General features: G+C 42.1%; 1 protein-coding gene across 3 annotated transcripts in view; it reads left to right on the top strand.

Moving 5' to 3' along the window:
- The window catches only part of Cntnap2 (contactin associated protein 2), a 2,025,293-nt gene that overhangs the window by 1,992,532 nt on the left and 18,810 nt on the right, over positions 1-13,951 (top strand). For all 3 annotated transcript variants that reach the window (XM_010638580.2, XM_033764477.1, XM_019209676.2), the window contains one exon: positions 1,296-1,535. In XM_010638580.2, coding sequence (XP_010636882.1) covers positions 1,296-1,535 — 240 coding nt within the window. The remainder of the gene's footprint in view (positions 1-1,295; positions 1,536-13,951) is intronic.

Below are 13,951 nucleotides of genomic sequence, written 5' to 3'. Positions count from 1 at the left end.
GCTACACCCAGCTGTCCCAGGCAACTCCATGTGTACCCAGGTGCAGAGGTGACAGGGAAAGCTGTGTGTGAGGCCACCTATGGCCCTGCCTTTCACCTGGGGGAGCTTCTCCCTCAGGTGCCCTTTTGGCATTTGTCACATGCGTGCCTGTCACTTGATATGCAGCCACCCAGTTAGAGTATATGGAAACGCACTCTAATGTATTGCAAATGCAACTGCTGCCTCTCCCTGAAGCGCCACTGTGTGCATCTCACTTTAAGGTTTTACCTGGAATTGTGGAAATATCTTAAGTGGGCTACATTTCCATAACCCATATCCCCATGAATTTAAGACATGAAAGGACTAATGACTGCTTGGGAATTAACCTCAGAAGTGTGTTCTATTTCTAAATCTGCGTGGTGTAGAGCAAGTTTCCTCTAAGTACCACCTGGGCCAAGGCCTCTCTATTGCTTTCAATTCCTGCCTTTCTGTAATTTCTTATATTTTTATATCTAATTTCAGGAAGAGACCAGTCCAATCCATTTTACAGATTAATATAACTGTAATAAATGTGCTAAAGTCATACCTACACTGCACTATCATTTGTAGATGTTCTTAAGGAACATTGAATCTTGCTCTAGACAAGAATCTGCCTTCTATCAGTGGTGCTGGCCAAGCTTTGACATCAGGCCATCTCATTCTTTTAAGTGAGGAGATGTTAATGTAGAGTTGCTTTTTCCAAACAAACCTCACCTGGGCCAGGGATTTAGCTCAGTGGTGCCGCTGCCTGCCCAGCAAGTGCAAGGTCCCGAGTTTGATCCCTGGTACCAAAAAACAAAACAAAACAAACAAACAAAAAAACTCAGTATTCAGGTTATTTGCAATGTTGGCACTTTGCAACAATTAAGTGACTTTGGGTTGTAGCTGGGCACTCTGTCTCTAAAAGGTTCACTATCAGGATCCTACAGGGTCAGGAAGAATAAAAAAAGACAAGGACAAAAATCAGAACCAAGTGACTGCTGTACGTGTTCACACTGTCTTGAGTTAGCCTGAAGGTAATTATGGATGTGTTTCACTTTACCGAACAGTTTTATTCTCACCGCCCCATATTCTCTAGCAGCACCAGATTCTCCTGCAGCGCTGTCCACAGCCCTGAGTTTCAGTGAGTCCTTAACATTCTGCTCTCAGGGTTTTAATATCTAAAGCTGAACCCAAAACGCATAATTCAGGCATAAGCACACCACATGCCAAGGCTGTTTTCCCACCTTAGTACCGTGAGTGGGATCTGATTCTTATTCTCTTTTCTTTTCTTTTAGAAACAGGGAAGATTGACCAGGAGATTCACAAATACAACACCCCAGGATTCACGGGCTGCCTCTCCAGAGTCCAGTTCAACCACATCGCCCCGCTCAAGGCTGCCCTGCGGCAGACAAACACCTCTGCCCACGTGTACATCCAGGGCCAGCTGGTGGAGTCCAACTGTGGGGCCTCCCCACTGACCCTGTCCCCCATGTCGTCTGCCACCGACCCCTGGCACCTAGATCACCTGGATTCAGGTAAGACCCACAACCACTTGGGGCTGATGGCTTTATTTCTTTAAGAATGAACCACCATCTGATGCTACATGCCTGTAATCCTAGCACTCAAGAGGCTGAGGCAGGAGGATGGCAAGTTCGAGGCCAGTGTTATGAGCCTGAGGTCAACCTGTGTGGGAAGCCAGCCATGGCCCACTGGCTTTTTGAAAGATAACATTTGTTCCTTTTTAAGGACTGCACGTGTTAAACTTGTTTTTGACCCTGCACGGGAGAAACTCGGACAGCCAAAGAGCTGTAGGAGTCAGATGCTTCCTGTTAAAGATCTGACGTTATCTGTAGGAGTCAGGTGTTATAACTCCATTTTGTTAAGTTCCTCCACCTATTTGGGAATCATGATTATTAGTTGCAAGTGTTGTTAATTTGTTTTTCTTGAGCCTGCTTTCTCTTTCCCGTGTGAACCCTCGTTCCCGTGGAGCGGGTGTTGAGGTTACTATGGTAATCCTAGCCCATAATAGTTCGGTCTTTTCCTTTAAAAGGCGGATGCCTGCCTGCAATAAACGTCGCCTTGATCAGACTCTTGTCTTGGCGTCCTTCCTTTCTCTCTGCTCCATCTCCACCCCGCTGCTCTTTCAGGTTTGAGACACTGTTGGGCAGTGCTCTGTGTCGCCGGCTCGCGACAAACCTGGACTACATAGTGAGAACTTATCCCTCTCCCCCAAAAAAAAACCCAAATTAAAAAATTTTAAATAAGTAAAACCTTAAAATGGGTTAATATCAGAAACTCGTCAGCAATGCGAATAGAGGATTAAGAAATGGATGGAAGGGCTCGGAATTTAGCTCAGTGGTTCCACCGCCTGTCTTGCAAGCACAAGGACCTGAGTTCGATCCTCAGTACCAAAAGAAAATCAAATGGATGGAAGAAGATCGTATGAGCCATGAGTAACTAAGGTCACACCAGGCAATTTACAGAGCTCAGCCGCAAAGGCTGCTCTTCTTGCTCAGGGCCAGATGTGAAGTCAGAGATCAAGAAGGTAGGCAGGTGTGGTGGTGAATGCCTATAAACCCAGCTACTTGAGAGGCTGCGGCAGGAGTCCCACAGGTTTGAGTCCAGCCCGGGCAACTTAGTAAGATTCTGTCTCAAAATCACAATTTTAAAAGGGAATGTAGCTCAGTGCTCTCTGGGTTCAATATCCACCCACAGGAAAAAAACAGGATGCAAATCATTAGTTCTTTGCTTAAATTAGTGATGACGAACCTGGATTGAAACCAGCAACACGGCTGTGGATGATTTCATCAAATCAAATTAACTTGCAGCCACAGAGCCCACAGTTCTAATATTAGAAGGAGAGATTTACCCAGGGCAACACAGAGAGACGCGCCTCCCATTTTTTATTCGATTTATACCATAGGCTTCCAGATCTTTAAGAGGTTCACTGGACCATACCAGCTCAGCGCATGTGGCCCTGCTTCTGCAGGTGATGAGACAGGCAATTTGAAAGCACGGGGTTCAAATGAAAGCCTGCAGCTGCCGAATTCCAAATTAATTGCATGAAAATTCAGCGTCTCAGTAACCCTGAATGTGCAGAGCCCATTAAGCTGCATTTCTCCCCGGAGCCCCACGGAACTGTCCGTGGCAACTCAGGTAACCTTTCTAAGCCTCTGCTTCCCCCCATAATGAGAGGCACTGGAGCATAAATCTCAAGGTGACCTCCAAACCGCATACAATGGGTCTCTCAGCAGAGTGCAATGCTGCACATCTTAAAGAGAAAATGCTGGAGGCAGCATGGCACAGAGACCCGACTCCAACATCGTCACTGCCTCTGCCAGCGCATTTAACTCGGGCAGCGTCCACAACTTCCTTCCCCAGTCTCCTCATTTCTGAAAGGGGGGATAATAAGCCCAAGCATGCAGAATTTCAGGTGAGAGAATGTATTTTAAACACAGTGCCATCAGGGACATGTAACAAGTTTTTGCAAAGTTTAGCTGCAAGACTATTAATAATACTCGTGGTTATTATTATATTAGATAGTGTTCTACAGTGGAGGCCCGGGAAAATCTTCTAAATCTTCCCTGTATATAAATTTCTAATTTATAATAATTATTGTGCAAATACTGTACTTTTTTTTTTCCAGTTCTAGACATTGAAACCAGGGCCTTCACACTGAGCTATGTCCCCAGCCTTTTTGTGTTTAATTTTGAAACTTTAAGTTGGTAAATTGCCCAGGCTGGGCTTGAACTTGCCGTTCTCCTGCATCAGCCTCCCAGAGAGCTGGGATTGCAGGCAAGTGTGACCAGCTAACATGTCTCAGCTCGGTGCACAGTGTTTATCACTGCAGCACATCCCCGTTTCCACCAGGTCCCCCGCCAGGCCTGCACCAAAGCTACAACAGGCAAAATTAATCCTTTTGTCAGAGCAGCCAGTCTGCACCTCCTCCCTCCTCCAGCACAGGCTCCTCTAAGGCCCAGGACGGTCACAAAGCATCCCCTCCCCTTCCAGGAGGGCTGTTAGGAACGGAGGACTGGATCTTCCCCTGGGGCTGATTGAACAAAGGCGAGCACTCCCACTGCTGAGCAAAGAAAGGGAAGAGTGAAAACACAAAAGCAGAAAAGCCCACAGAGATGATTTCCCAGATAAGTGTTGAACGTATGAATGCTTACATTGAGCAAGGGCCTTTGAAATGTGCATGTTCAGGAGGCCATGTGCTGGGTGTTCTGGATGCACTGCCAAAAAAGCTGAGTTCAAAACCATCTAGACCCTGAGCCCAAAGTGATGACACTTGCCTTTACCCAGCACTCTGTGAGGTGGAGGCAGGAGGACACAAGTTTCAAGCGCAGCCTGGGTGACTTAATGATTTAGCAAGACCCTGTCTCAAAATAAGAAATTAAAATAGAGCTGAAAATACAGCTCAAAGCAAGGTCCTGGGTTCAATCCTCTATACTGTCACCACCAAAAAAAAAAGAATTTGAGCCAATATGAGATGATATTCAATTAGGTCTAATTAGGTCTTAATCAACTAATTGTTTGCTTTTAAGATCTGGAGATACAATTGTAAGGACTAATTTTAGTTCATGTATTTTTTAGTCATGCTTTATGAATGACTGCATCCTTCTCTTGATTGGTTCATGGAATGTATGCATTTTTCAAAAATACTTTCTGTTGGAGCTCAGAGTTCAAATCAGAATTCCATAGCCCAGACCTAAAGGTAGGTCTCTGCTATGCCATGTGAGTGCTGTTTTCAGGAGCTTCCTACTTGCTGTCAGGCAGAGAGTTCTTACCGAGGGCCCTTCCGGTGCAGTCATCCAATCATCATACATTTCTACAGCTGAGAGGCTCAGGCTCGGGACCTCTACTAAAAAGACAAGAAACATATCACAAACTGTGAGGCAGAAAGCGCGCTTAAATAACCTGATTTGGTGCCTCAGGTGAATGGGACCTTGAGAAGTAATCGTGGGTCAAGGGCTGGGAGGAGGCAAAGCACGGATATGGACCTGTGGGAAGTTACTTAACAGCAGCCTGCAGTGGCTCCGAGTCAGGAAGGAAAAACTTCTTTCTCGACTTTGGTGCCCGGATGCCACGGGAGGTGATGGTGGTAAAAAGTTGGTGAGTCTGAGAGGAACACGCCACAGGGCTGAGATTTTTGTATTTGATTTTAACGTGAGGAGGGGTCTAGAAGTGTCATGGTGGTTCTACTGTCCCTCCTCAGTTCTAAGGATGGCAAGTGTCACCTGAGGACTGGCATAATAGTTTTGTTCTGCAGGGTCCAGTGTGCTTGGCATTGCTAGACTAGTCCTTCCAGGTAAAAACAAATCAGCAAATGACAAAGTACTTAAAAGAAATGTTTGATATTGTGTTGGGCTGGAGAGGAAATGGTATTAAGACATAGTTCTTAGCATTTGCAAAGTGAAAAGTTAATGTCCTACTGCAGATTCATTGCACAGCTGCAATGTGGCCTCATAGAATAATGGTAAAATAACCATGAGTCTCCACACCAGAGGCCTGCAAATTAACCAGAGAAAATAATAACAAAACTGGGTATGTGGCACACTTCTCTAATCCCAGCACTCAGGAGGCCAAGGCAGGGGCATCAACTTAAATTTGAGGCCAGCCTGGGCTACATAGTGAATTCAAGGCCAGCCTGAACTACATAGCAAGACCCTGTTGCCAAAAACAAACAAACAAAAAAAGGAATAGCAAGAGAAAACGCTTATTTGTATCGATCCCTGGTACCACAAAAAAAAAAACAAAAAAAAAAAAACGACAAATTCAATTCCTGGTACCAAAAAAAAAACCTCAGAAAACTCTATTTGTATATCTGCAGGCGGTTATAAAAGAAAAAGGCTTATATGTCTAATTTATAGAAGAAAGTGGGGGAGGAAGAGAAAAGCCCTGTGTAAGAACACAGTGGTTTGCAGAGTAAAGGAGAGACAAGGAGGTTTATGATGTATAAGGTTTACTCTTGATCTTCTGGGAGAAAAAGCTATCCTGAAAGGGAAGGAAGGCAGAACTCTCTGCCTTTTGTTAGACAATGGAAGTCTAATAAGTTTCTTTCTGAATCTGTTGCACCCTGAATTTTTCTTTTTTTTGGTTTTTTGAGACAGGGTCTCACTTTGTAGTTGAGACTGACCTGGAACTCACTGTGTAGCCCAAGCTGGTCTCGAACTCATAGTGATCCTCCCATCTCAGCCTCCCGAGTGCTGGGATTACAGGCGTGTGCCACCACGCCCGGCCACCCTGAATATTTTTAGTTTAAATAATTTTCACACCAACTCTGGGCTTCTAGTGGATCTTCCCTTCAGCACTCCTGCCCTGGTTTTTGTTGTTGTTGTTTTTAAATAACCCTGTGTTGTGTGTGTTACAAATGTTTTTTGCTCTCTGTACTTGGCTTATAACTTTGTTTGCGGCCTCTTTTGTCAGAGCTTTATATTTGGGGTTTTAGGGGTTTTTTAAATTTTTATTAGTACATGTTTGTAGTATGTAATAATTACATTCCTCATGGGGAATTGGTACACACACATAACACATCTTAATTCCTAATTTCATCTCCTTTTCCCTCCTCTCCCTGCCCCTATCTCTGACTCCTTCCTTTCTGCAAAAGATCTACCTCCCTACTTCTGATTATCTACCTTATATTTTGCTCTTTATTTTTATTTTGGGTTTCTCATGTAAGGGAAATCATATAATATTTAAGCTTGTGTGTCTGATTTATTTCAGTTAGCATTATGGTTTCAAGGCGCGTCCCTTTTTCTACAAATGACTCGTTTACCCTTTGTGTCAGAGTAGTACTCCATTGTGTGAATACCGCATTTTCTTTATCCATTCATCTTTTATGGACATAAGCTACTTCCAAGATTTAGCTTTTATGCATTGTGCTGCCGTAAACATGGTTGCGCATGTATCACTGTAATACAATGTCTTTAACTTTTTTTGTGTTCTGGTTTTTCTGAGCTTACATTCTTCATTCCAAGTTGAGGGTTTCACATGTCCCAGATAACCTTCCATGTTTGAACATGAAGAATAAGAATCCTGATTCTCACATACTAAAAACAAAGCATGAACACAGACATCCCATTACTTCCTCTGAATAATGTGAGGCCCACTCCAGGTTAGGACAGGAAGAGAACGTGGGGAGAGATCGCTCCCATTCTGGTGTGAGCTGAGGGCATTAGGAAGTAGATTATTTCACTGCACTCCCTGGAAAATGTGGTCTTTGACTAGCAGCCTCCATTTAGCGAAACTTGTTAGAAATGAAGGATGTCAGGCCCACCTCAGCCGCTGAACAGAAGTCTGCATTGTAAAGCAGGATCCCCAGGTGACTAGGGGACTGTGTCAAAGGTTGAAAGCACTAATGTAGTGCTAATCTCCATTCCGGGGCCACTTTCAAATTACCCGTTACCAGGGGAGCCTCTCAAAGCTCTTGATTTGTCTCCTGCACCTCTGAGCTATTAAGCCCGCCCCTCTGGGGGTGTAATGCTCAGATCTGTATGACAATCATTCACCAAATGAGAGGGCCCCCTCGGAACTGAGGCTACAGAAAGAAAAAATTTAAAAACCCCAACAAGGCAAAGGGGAAAAAAACAAACCAGTCTGTGAAAAACAATGAAACCTTTAGGAGGTGAAATGACAAATATATTGGCTCTAGCAATAATCGTGGAAAATGTCAGTCTCCTTGCCCATTTCAGAAGGAACCTCTCTCTCAGAGAACAGGTTTTTATCTGAATTTCCAGACCTGATCTGCCTGTTTGCAACCAAAAAAGCAAACTTGAGACAAACAAAAGAATCTGCTGTGGAGCCCAGACCAGACCTAGGGGCTCCCGCGAAGGGACATCAGCGTGCCAGGTGCTGTGTCCTGGGAAACTGCCTCAGCTTGAGGAAGATGTTCAGATATTATTCAGTGTTTTGAATCGACTGCAAACTTAATTTGGAGGCAATCAGAAAACGATGCTGCTTTCAAATGAAGCGCATGCATTTTTGAAGATAAACTCCATAGCTTGCAGAGTGCTTAGTGATCAAGGGGTCTTAGTGATCACCCAGGGCTACCCAGTTCCTACTGCAGACAGGACATTTGTTTTATGGAAATCTAGTGTGGGAATGGAAATTACAATTCAGGACATCTCTAAAGTCTTGTGATCTTTCCACTCCCAAGCTTTTCTTCCTTGTGTCTTAGTTGATGTCAAATGATAAAAACAGAAAATGCTTTCTAAGGTGTGCTTGCTTCAGGTGATAAGAACTTTGTCTCTACTGTAATATTACAGAGCTACCCATTACCTCAGTTTTATATATATATATATATATAACATATTTATGTATACATGTGCATTACATATATATGTATATATACACACACACACATATATATAAATATATATAATATATAACATATGTATAAATATATATAATATATATATGGATTTGGGGGGGGTACCAGGGATCGAATTTGGGTCCTTGCACTTGCAAGGCAGGAGGCAGGGCCACTGCTGAGCTAAATCCCCAAGATATATATATTTTTTTTATAAGAGGAAGTGATAAAGTTTGACCTCATCATGATTTAAATAGATTTGACTTACTCCAATCTTGCCCAGTTAGAAACAGCCAGCTGATATGGATTTCTGCCTCAGTTTCCCCCTTTGAGAATAAGTTCAGTCCGCTTTTAATGCCATCATTATTTAGCCCTTAGAGATATTTTTATAACAGCAGATACCAGGTTAAAAAAAACAACACCTGGAACTGAGTTCTGGTTTATTTTAAGGATCACAGAACACCAACACGTGCTGTGATCTTCCTCCCAGAATTAGGGTTTCTTTCTCCTTGTCCTATCTGGAGAATCTCATTTATTTGGCACAGGAAGGACAGCTGCAAGATGGCCAGGCACATTCTATAAAACAGAAAAGCCAAACAAACACCAGAGAAAAAAACTCCAAGAAGCTGATGCCACCTTTTCTGCACTAACTGCATCACCATGCACTGAGCTGTTTCTCGGGGCACTCTTTCTCAGGTGCATTATTTTGATACAAAACACATTAGGCCAAAGACCCATCCTGAGGTCTCTTTCAAAATATTATAATAGGCCAGGTACTTTAAGAGATAAAGCATCATTTTCTCAGGGACTTCTAGTTATAAATGACTCCTTGTTCCTATTTTACAACACTTCAGTGTATCCAGGTAGTACTCAGCACAAGTAGTATTCGGCACAGGTAGTACTCAGCAAAGGTAAGACTCAACACAGGTTGTTGGGTGTATGGCATGCATTTCACCCCAGGAATGCCTCAGAGGGTTCACATCTGGGAGTTGCTGGACTTTGAATATGCAATTTTCATTTTAACACTGAGCTGTCTGGCTCCAGCCCTAAAGGTAACCTCCATCCCTTAACCAGATTGAGCCGCTGTTGGTATGTGCATGACTATCCCATCAGGCAGCTTGTACCACTGGTGGTATGAATAGATCTAATCATTTTGACCTGAATGCAGAAGGCAGTACTAATAAAACTAGTACGTCTACAAATGGACCAAATCCAGTTATTGCTTGAATTTGAATAATTACTGCCCACATATAAATATTAATTAATACTGTTCACACAAGCTGCCCAAGCTTGCAGGACAACTGAATTCAAATCAGAGACATATGGGGACGGGGATTTAGCTCAGCGGTTTGGTGGCCTGCCTTACAAACACAAGGACCGGAGTTCAATCCCCGGTACAAAAACAAACAAACAAAAAAAAACAAATCAGAGACAAACAAATACAGCCTCATTGTGAATGTGTTAAAAAGATCCCCTTACTAGGAATCCTCAGCCCCTACAGAGGGACCCAGGTGGGACACAGCAAGTCAAGAAGCAGGAGCAGAGTGGAAGGTAGTCAATCCCTCCACCGTGTGCCCAGGTCCAAGGTCAGAGGGCATCAGGAGGCCAGGTTGAGGATCCAAAAACAAACTCATCCAGCAGATCATTTGGCTCCCATAAAAAACAGCCTTTTTAGGAATGTGAGTCCCCCGTATCAACGAGAACTCAGTGGAATTATGAGATCATACGGTGTAACAGTCCGCCCCATGGGTTAGGTTCTAGGCCTCTGTCTGGGGACTATGGACAGAACCAAGGTTTCTGCTCACTACACCAGAGCCTTTACCCCTGGCAATAGTGCATTCGTTTTCTGCAGGCATTCTACCCTACTGCTGTGGTTTTCAATGAGTTGATTTCTTGTCTATATTAAAAATTTCCTTTCTGCCATCTGAGGATAAAATATTTTTATATCTTCATGTGCAAAAGATTTATGGATATGATGAACATTTAAAAATTGTATATATCTATTCAGTTGCCTTCATAAATACAAGCTGGTAGTTGGCTTTCTTTACCACTTGCAAGTGCCTCAGAGTAATTTTTCCAACCTTATAATTATATCTTCATCTCTGAGAAGACCTCCTTTCACATCTTTGTGCTAAGATTGCATGACTGATTCATTTTGTCTCTTGTAATAATCTTCTTATTATCTTATCTTTTTTCCTCTTCATAAACCAATAGAGTACACAGTTATTCAAGTGTAAAGAAAAAATATTATCCCCTATTTGTTAATGTGCATATTGTTGAAAATGTTCCAAATTCTGCTCTGAGAAAGCACTAAGCATATTCGTGTATCTCAAATATACGACATATTAGAGTTATAGATTTTGGATGTAATGATCATTTTCATTGTATCTCATCTTTTGTTTCTACAGTGCTTCCCCACTGCATGGCTTTATACACATGATTTTGATGAATCAAAGGACACTTGTATTTTTAATTTTGATAGTTATTCATAGTAAATCACCCTCCAACAATATATTCCAGTCGATAGTCCAACAATGTCCAAGGGCCTTTATTCCCACACCCTCATCAGAACAGTGCATTATGTTTTATAAAATTTTGTTTTGTTTAAAAATAAAATTTGCATTAATTCATTTTTCATTAATCATAGGTGAGTTAGGTATCTTTGAATATGGGTATATGTAATTTGTATTTTTTATGAGCTGCCTACTTATTATATTCTTTGCACAAAGAATTATTTAGATGTTTCTATTCTTCCCTATTGGTTTGTTGACCATTTTGATTCCTAGGTATTCTTTATGTGCCAAATAAATTAGTACTTTAACATGTATTTGGATGTTTTCCCAGTTCAACCTCAATTTTTTTTTTTAATTTATAGGCTTTTACTCTCAGGTAAAAATTTTTCTCTTTATTTTTACATAATGAAATATAAAGTGATTTACGTCTTTTGAGTTTTGTATCATGCCTTCTGCATTCAGAGCTTATTTTTGGAATTATTGCACATTTTTTTCCTAATGATTTGATGTTTTAGTTGTGAGATCTATATATTTGCTCCCCTGAAAATGTATTTAGGCACAAGCAGGGCAAGAACCCAGCCTTAGTTTTACCCTGGTGGCCAGCTGTTGTCCCAGCACATTGGTTGAGGTTCCCTCCCCTTGTCATATCTCCAGTCCTCCTTCCGGCAGAAGTTTGCATTTGGACTTCCGGTCTGTTCCGGCCTGGGTCCAACTCGTCATGCGGTAGGACCTACCATAAACATTGAGCTTTCAGATTGATTTAACATCTCATAGAGCCAATTTCCCTTTAATTCTGTTGGCTCAGAATTTTCGTTTCTGTCCTTCCACATTTACTTTTTCCTCTTGAATTTATCTTATTTCCCTGAAAATAAGACCTAACTAGAAAATAAGCTCCACAATGATTTTCCAGAATGCTTGTAGTATAAGCCCTGCCCCCAAAATAAACCCCTGTTAAAATCATCAGCATTTAGTGTGGATGCATTTAGTGTGTCTGTTATAATACACAATGGGTGTATTGAATTATGAAGTAATAATATTAATAAATAATGACATATAAGTAAATAATATTGACATTAACACTTAAAATAAGTGATAATATAAATTATATTTGTAAATACCCAACTAGATTCCTTGATACATGAATAAGGGTAGATTGTTGCACATAGAAAAATAAGACATCCCCTGAAAATAAGCCCAACTGCGTCTTTTGGAAGAAAAATTAATACCAGAGGTATCTCGGTTCACAAACTTAATTCATTCCACGACTTTGGGGAAGATGTTTGTCACCCAAAGTAGAGTTTGCAAATGGAAGCTGAAGTTTCCCAAATGCTTCTGTTCACAAGCTGAGTTGTTTGTGAACAGAAGCATTTGTGAACCAAGGCATTCCTGTGAGACCCTTTCTTACTTTGGAGGAAATATGGTAAGAATTCCAGTCACTTTACTGGTATTGTCTATAGAGTTTTTATTGAGGCTGATGTGCAGGTGTAAGTTACTTGCCTGTGTCCCATCACCACCTGTTGGGCCTCCTTGTCCTCTCAGTTGTAGAGTGAGTCGTACAAATGTTATCTGAACCTTGCCATGCAGAGTCACCCAGAGGAATTAGTGTCTGCAGACCCTTAGGTCAGAGTGAGGGTTTGAGAGTCTGTGTTTCTAAACCAGATCTGGTGGTGCCTGGACTTGGGAGGCTGAAGCAGAGAATCGCCGTAATGTCAACACACCTGGGCTACATAGTGAGCTCAAGGCCAGCCTGAGCTCCAAATAACTCAAGACTGTCTTGATATCAAAACAAAACAAAACAAAACGAGAGAGAGAGAGAGAGAGAGAGAGGGAGTCTGCATTTCTGACACAATTCCTGGGGTACTGTTGCCTCTGGCCTTGGGCCACACTCAGTGACAATAGCAGAAGCAACTGTGGCCCTAGACTTTGTATGTCTGGTAGATTTTGACTTCACAACCACTTGAGCCTGTGCTTTTCGTGGGAGAAATTCTTCCACAACTTCCTGAATTTATTTTATGATGATTGATCTAATTAGATTTTCTTTCTCACCTAGGATCATTTTGTTCATCTTTTTGCTAGAAATTCATGCATTTAATCCAGGTTTTCAAATTCATTTCCATAGAGTTGGACAAATTAAGCTTTTAGAGCAATTTAATTTCCATTTTCTTTTGAGAAATTTTATGTTTCTTATATTGAATATTGATGACCCCTATTTTTCTTTTTGATTTCGTTAACTTTTTTTCCTAAAAAACTAACTTCTGGATTTCTTTACTAGATTTTTCTGTTTCCTTTTTACCTTTTGCTTTTACCTTGATGTTTCAAAATTCATATTTGCTATCTTTAACTTTGTAATTTATGTCTTTAATTCTCATATTTTCATTATTTGTGTGTGTGTGGCTGCATCCTCTTCTTAGTAGGAATATGAGCCAAAGTCAACAGATCTGAACTGCAAGCCCAAGCGTCTCATCTGATCACATCTCTACTGTTCCAACCCAACTCCAGGACCGCATGTGTGTGAGAGTGGTGTGTATGTGTGCTAGGGACTGAACCCTGGTCCTTACACAAGCGAGGCATGTGCTTTACCTCTGAGCTACATCCCCCTCCCTTTTTATTTTGAGACAAGATCTCACTGTGTTGCCCAGGCTAACCTCGAGTTGGCACTCCTCCTGTCTTAGCCTCCTGAGCAGATGGGGTTACAGACCTGCACCACTGCACCCTACTGGCATGGAGATTTTGAACTACCTAAGTGGTCTGAAAAGAACTTAGTGACCAGGTGAAGTTGCCGCAGCCTTCCCATATTCCCAGAAGAATAGATCTGGCAGGATTGTGGTATGAAAATCGCTGGGGGCAGTGTGTTCTTCCAGGGCTCAGCCTCAGTGAGGAAATAATCCGGGGCAAACACCATGAACCAGGCTGTGGTCCAGCAAATGCCAACAGGCCCAGCACATGTGCCACTATACATGTCTGCAAGGGCCAGGGCTGCCTTCCCTTTGGGCCTTTCTTCTTTCTGAACCTGCATCACTGACTCTCTGAAATGCCAACACAAACATCTAGAGGGGTGCAAACACGTGGCTTTGGGGCAACTAACACCACAGTTCCCCCCTTCTGTATATTTCTCTTCCATTGCTTG

Source organism: Fukomys damarensis, unplaced genomic scaffold, assembly GCF_012274545.1.
Source record: "Fukomys damarensis isolate Sample0158 unplaced genomic scaffold, DMR_v1.0_HiC HiC_scaffold_16, whole genome shotgun sequence".
Classification (NCBI taxonomy): Eukaryota; Metazoa; Chordata; class Mammalia; order Rodentia; family Bathyergidae; genus Fukomys; species Fukomys damarensis.
Note: the sequence above shows the minus strand (reverse complement) of the source record. Positions and strands in the feature narration are given on the sequence as shown.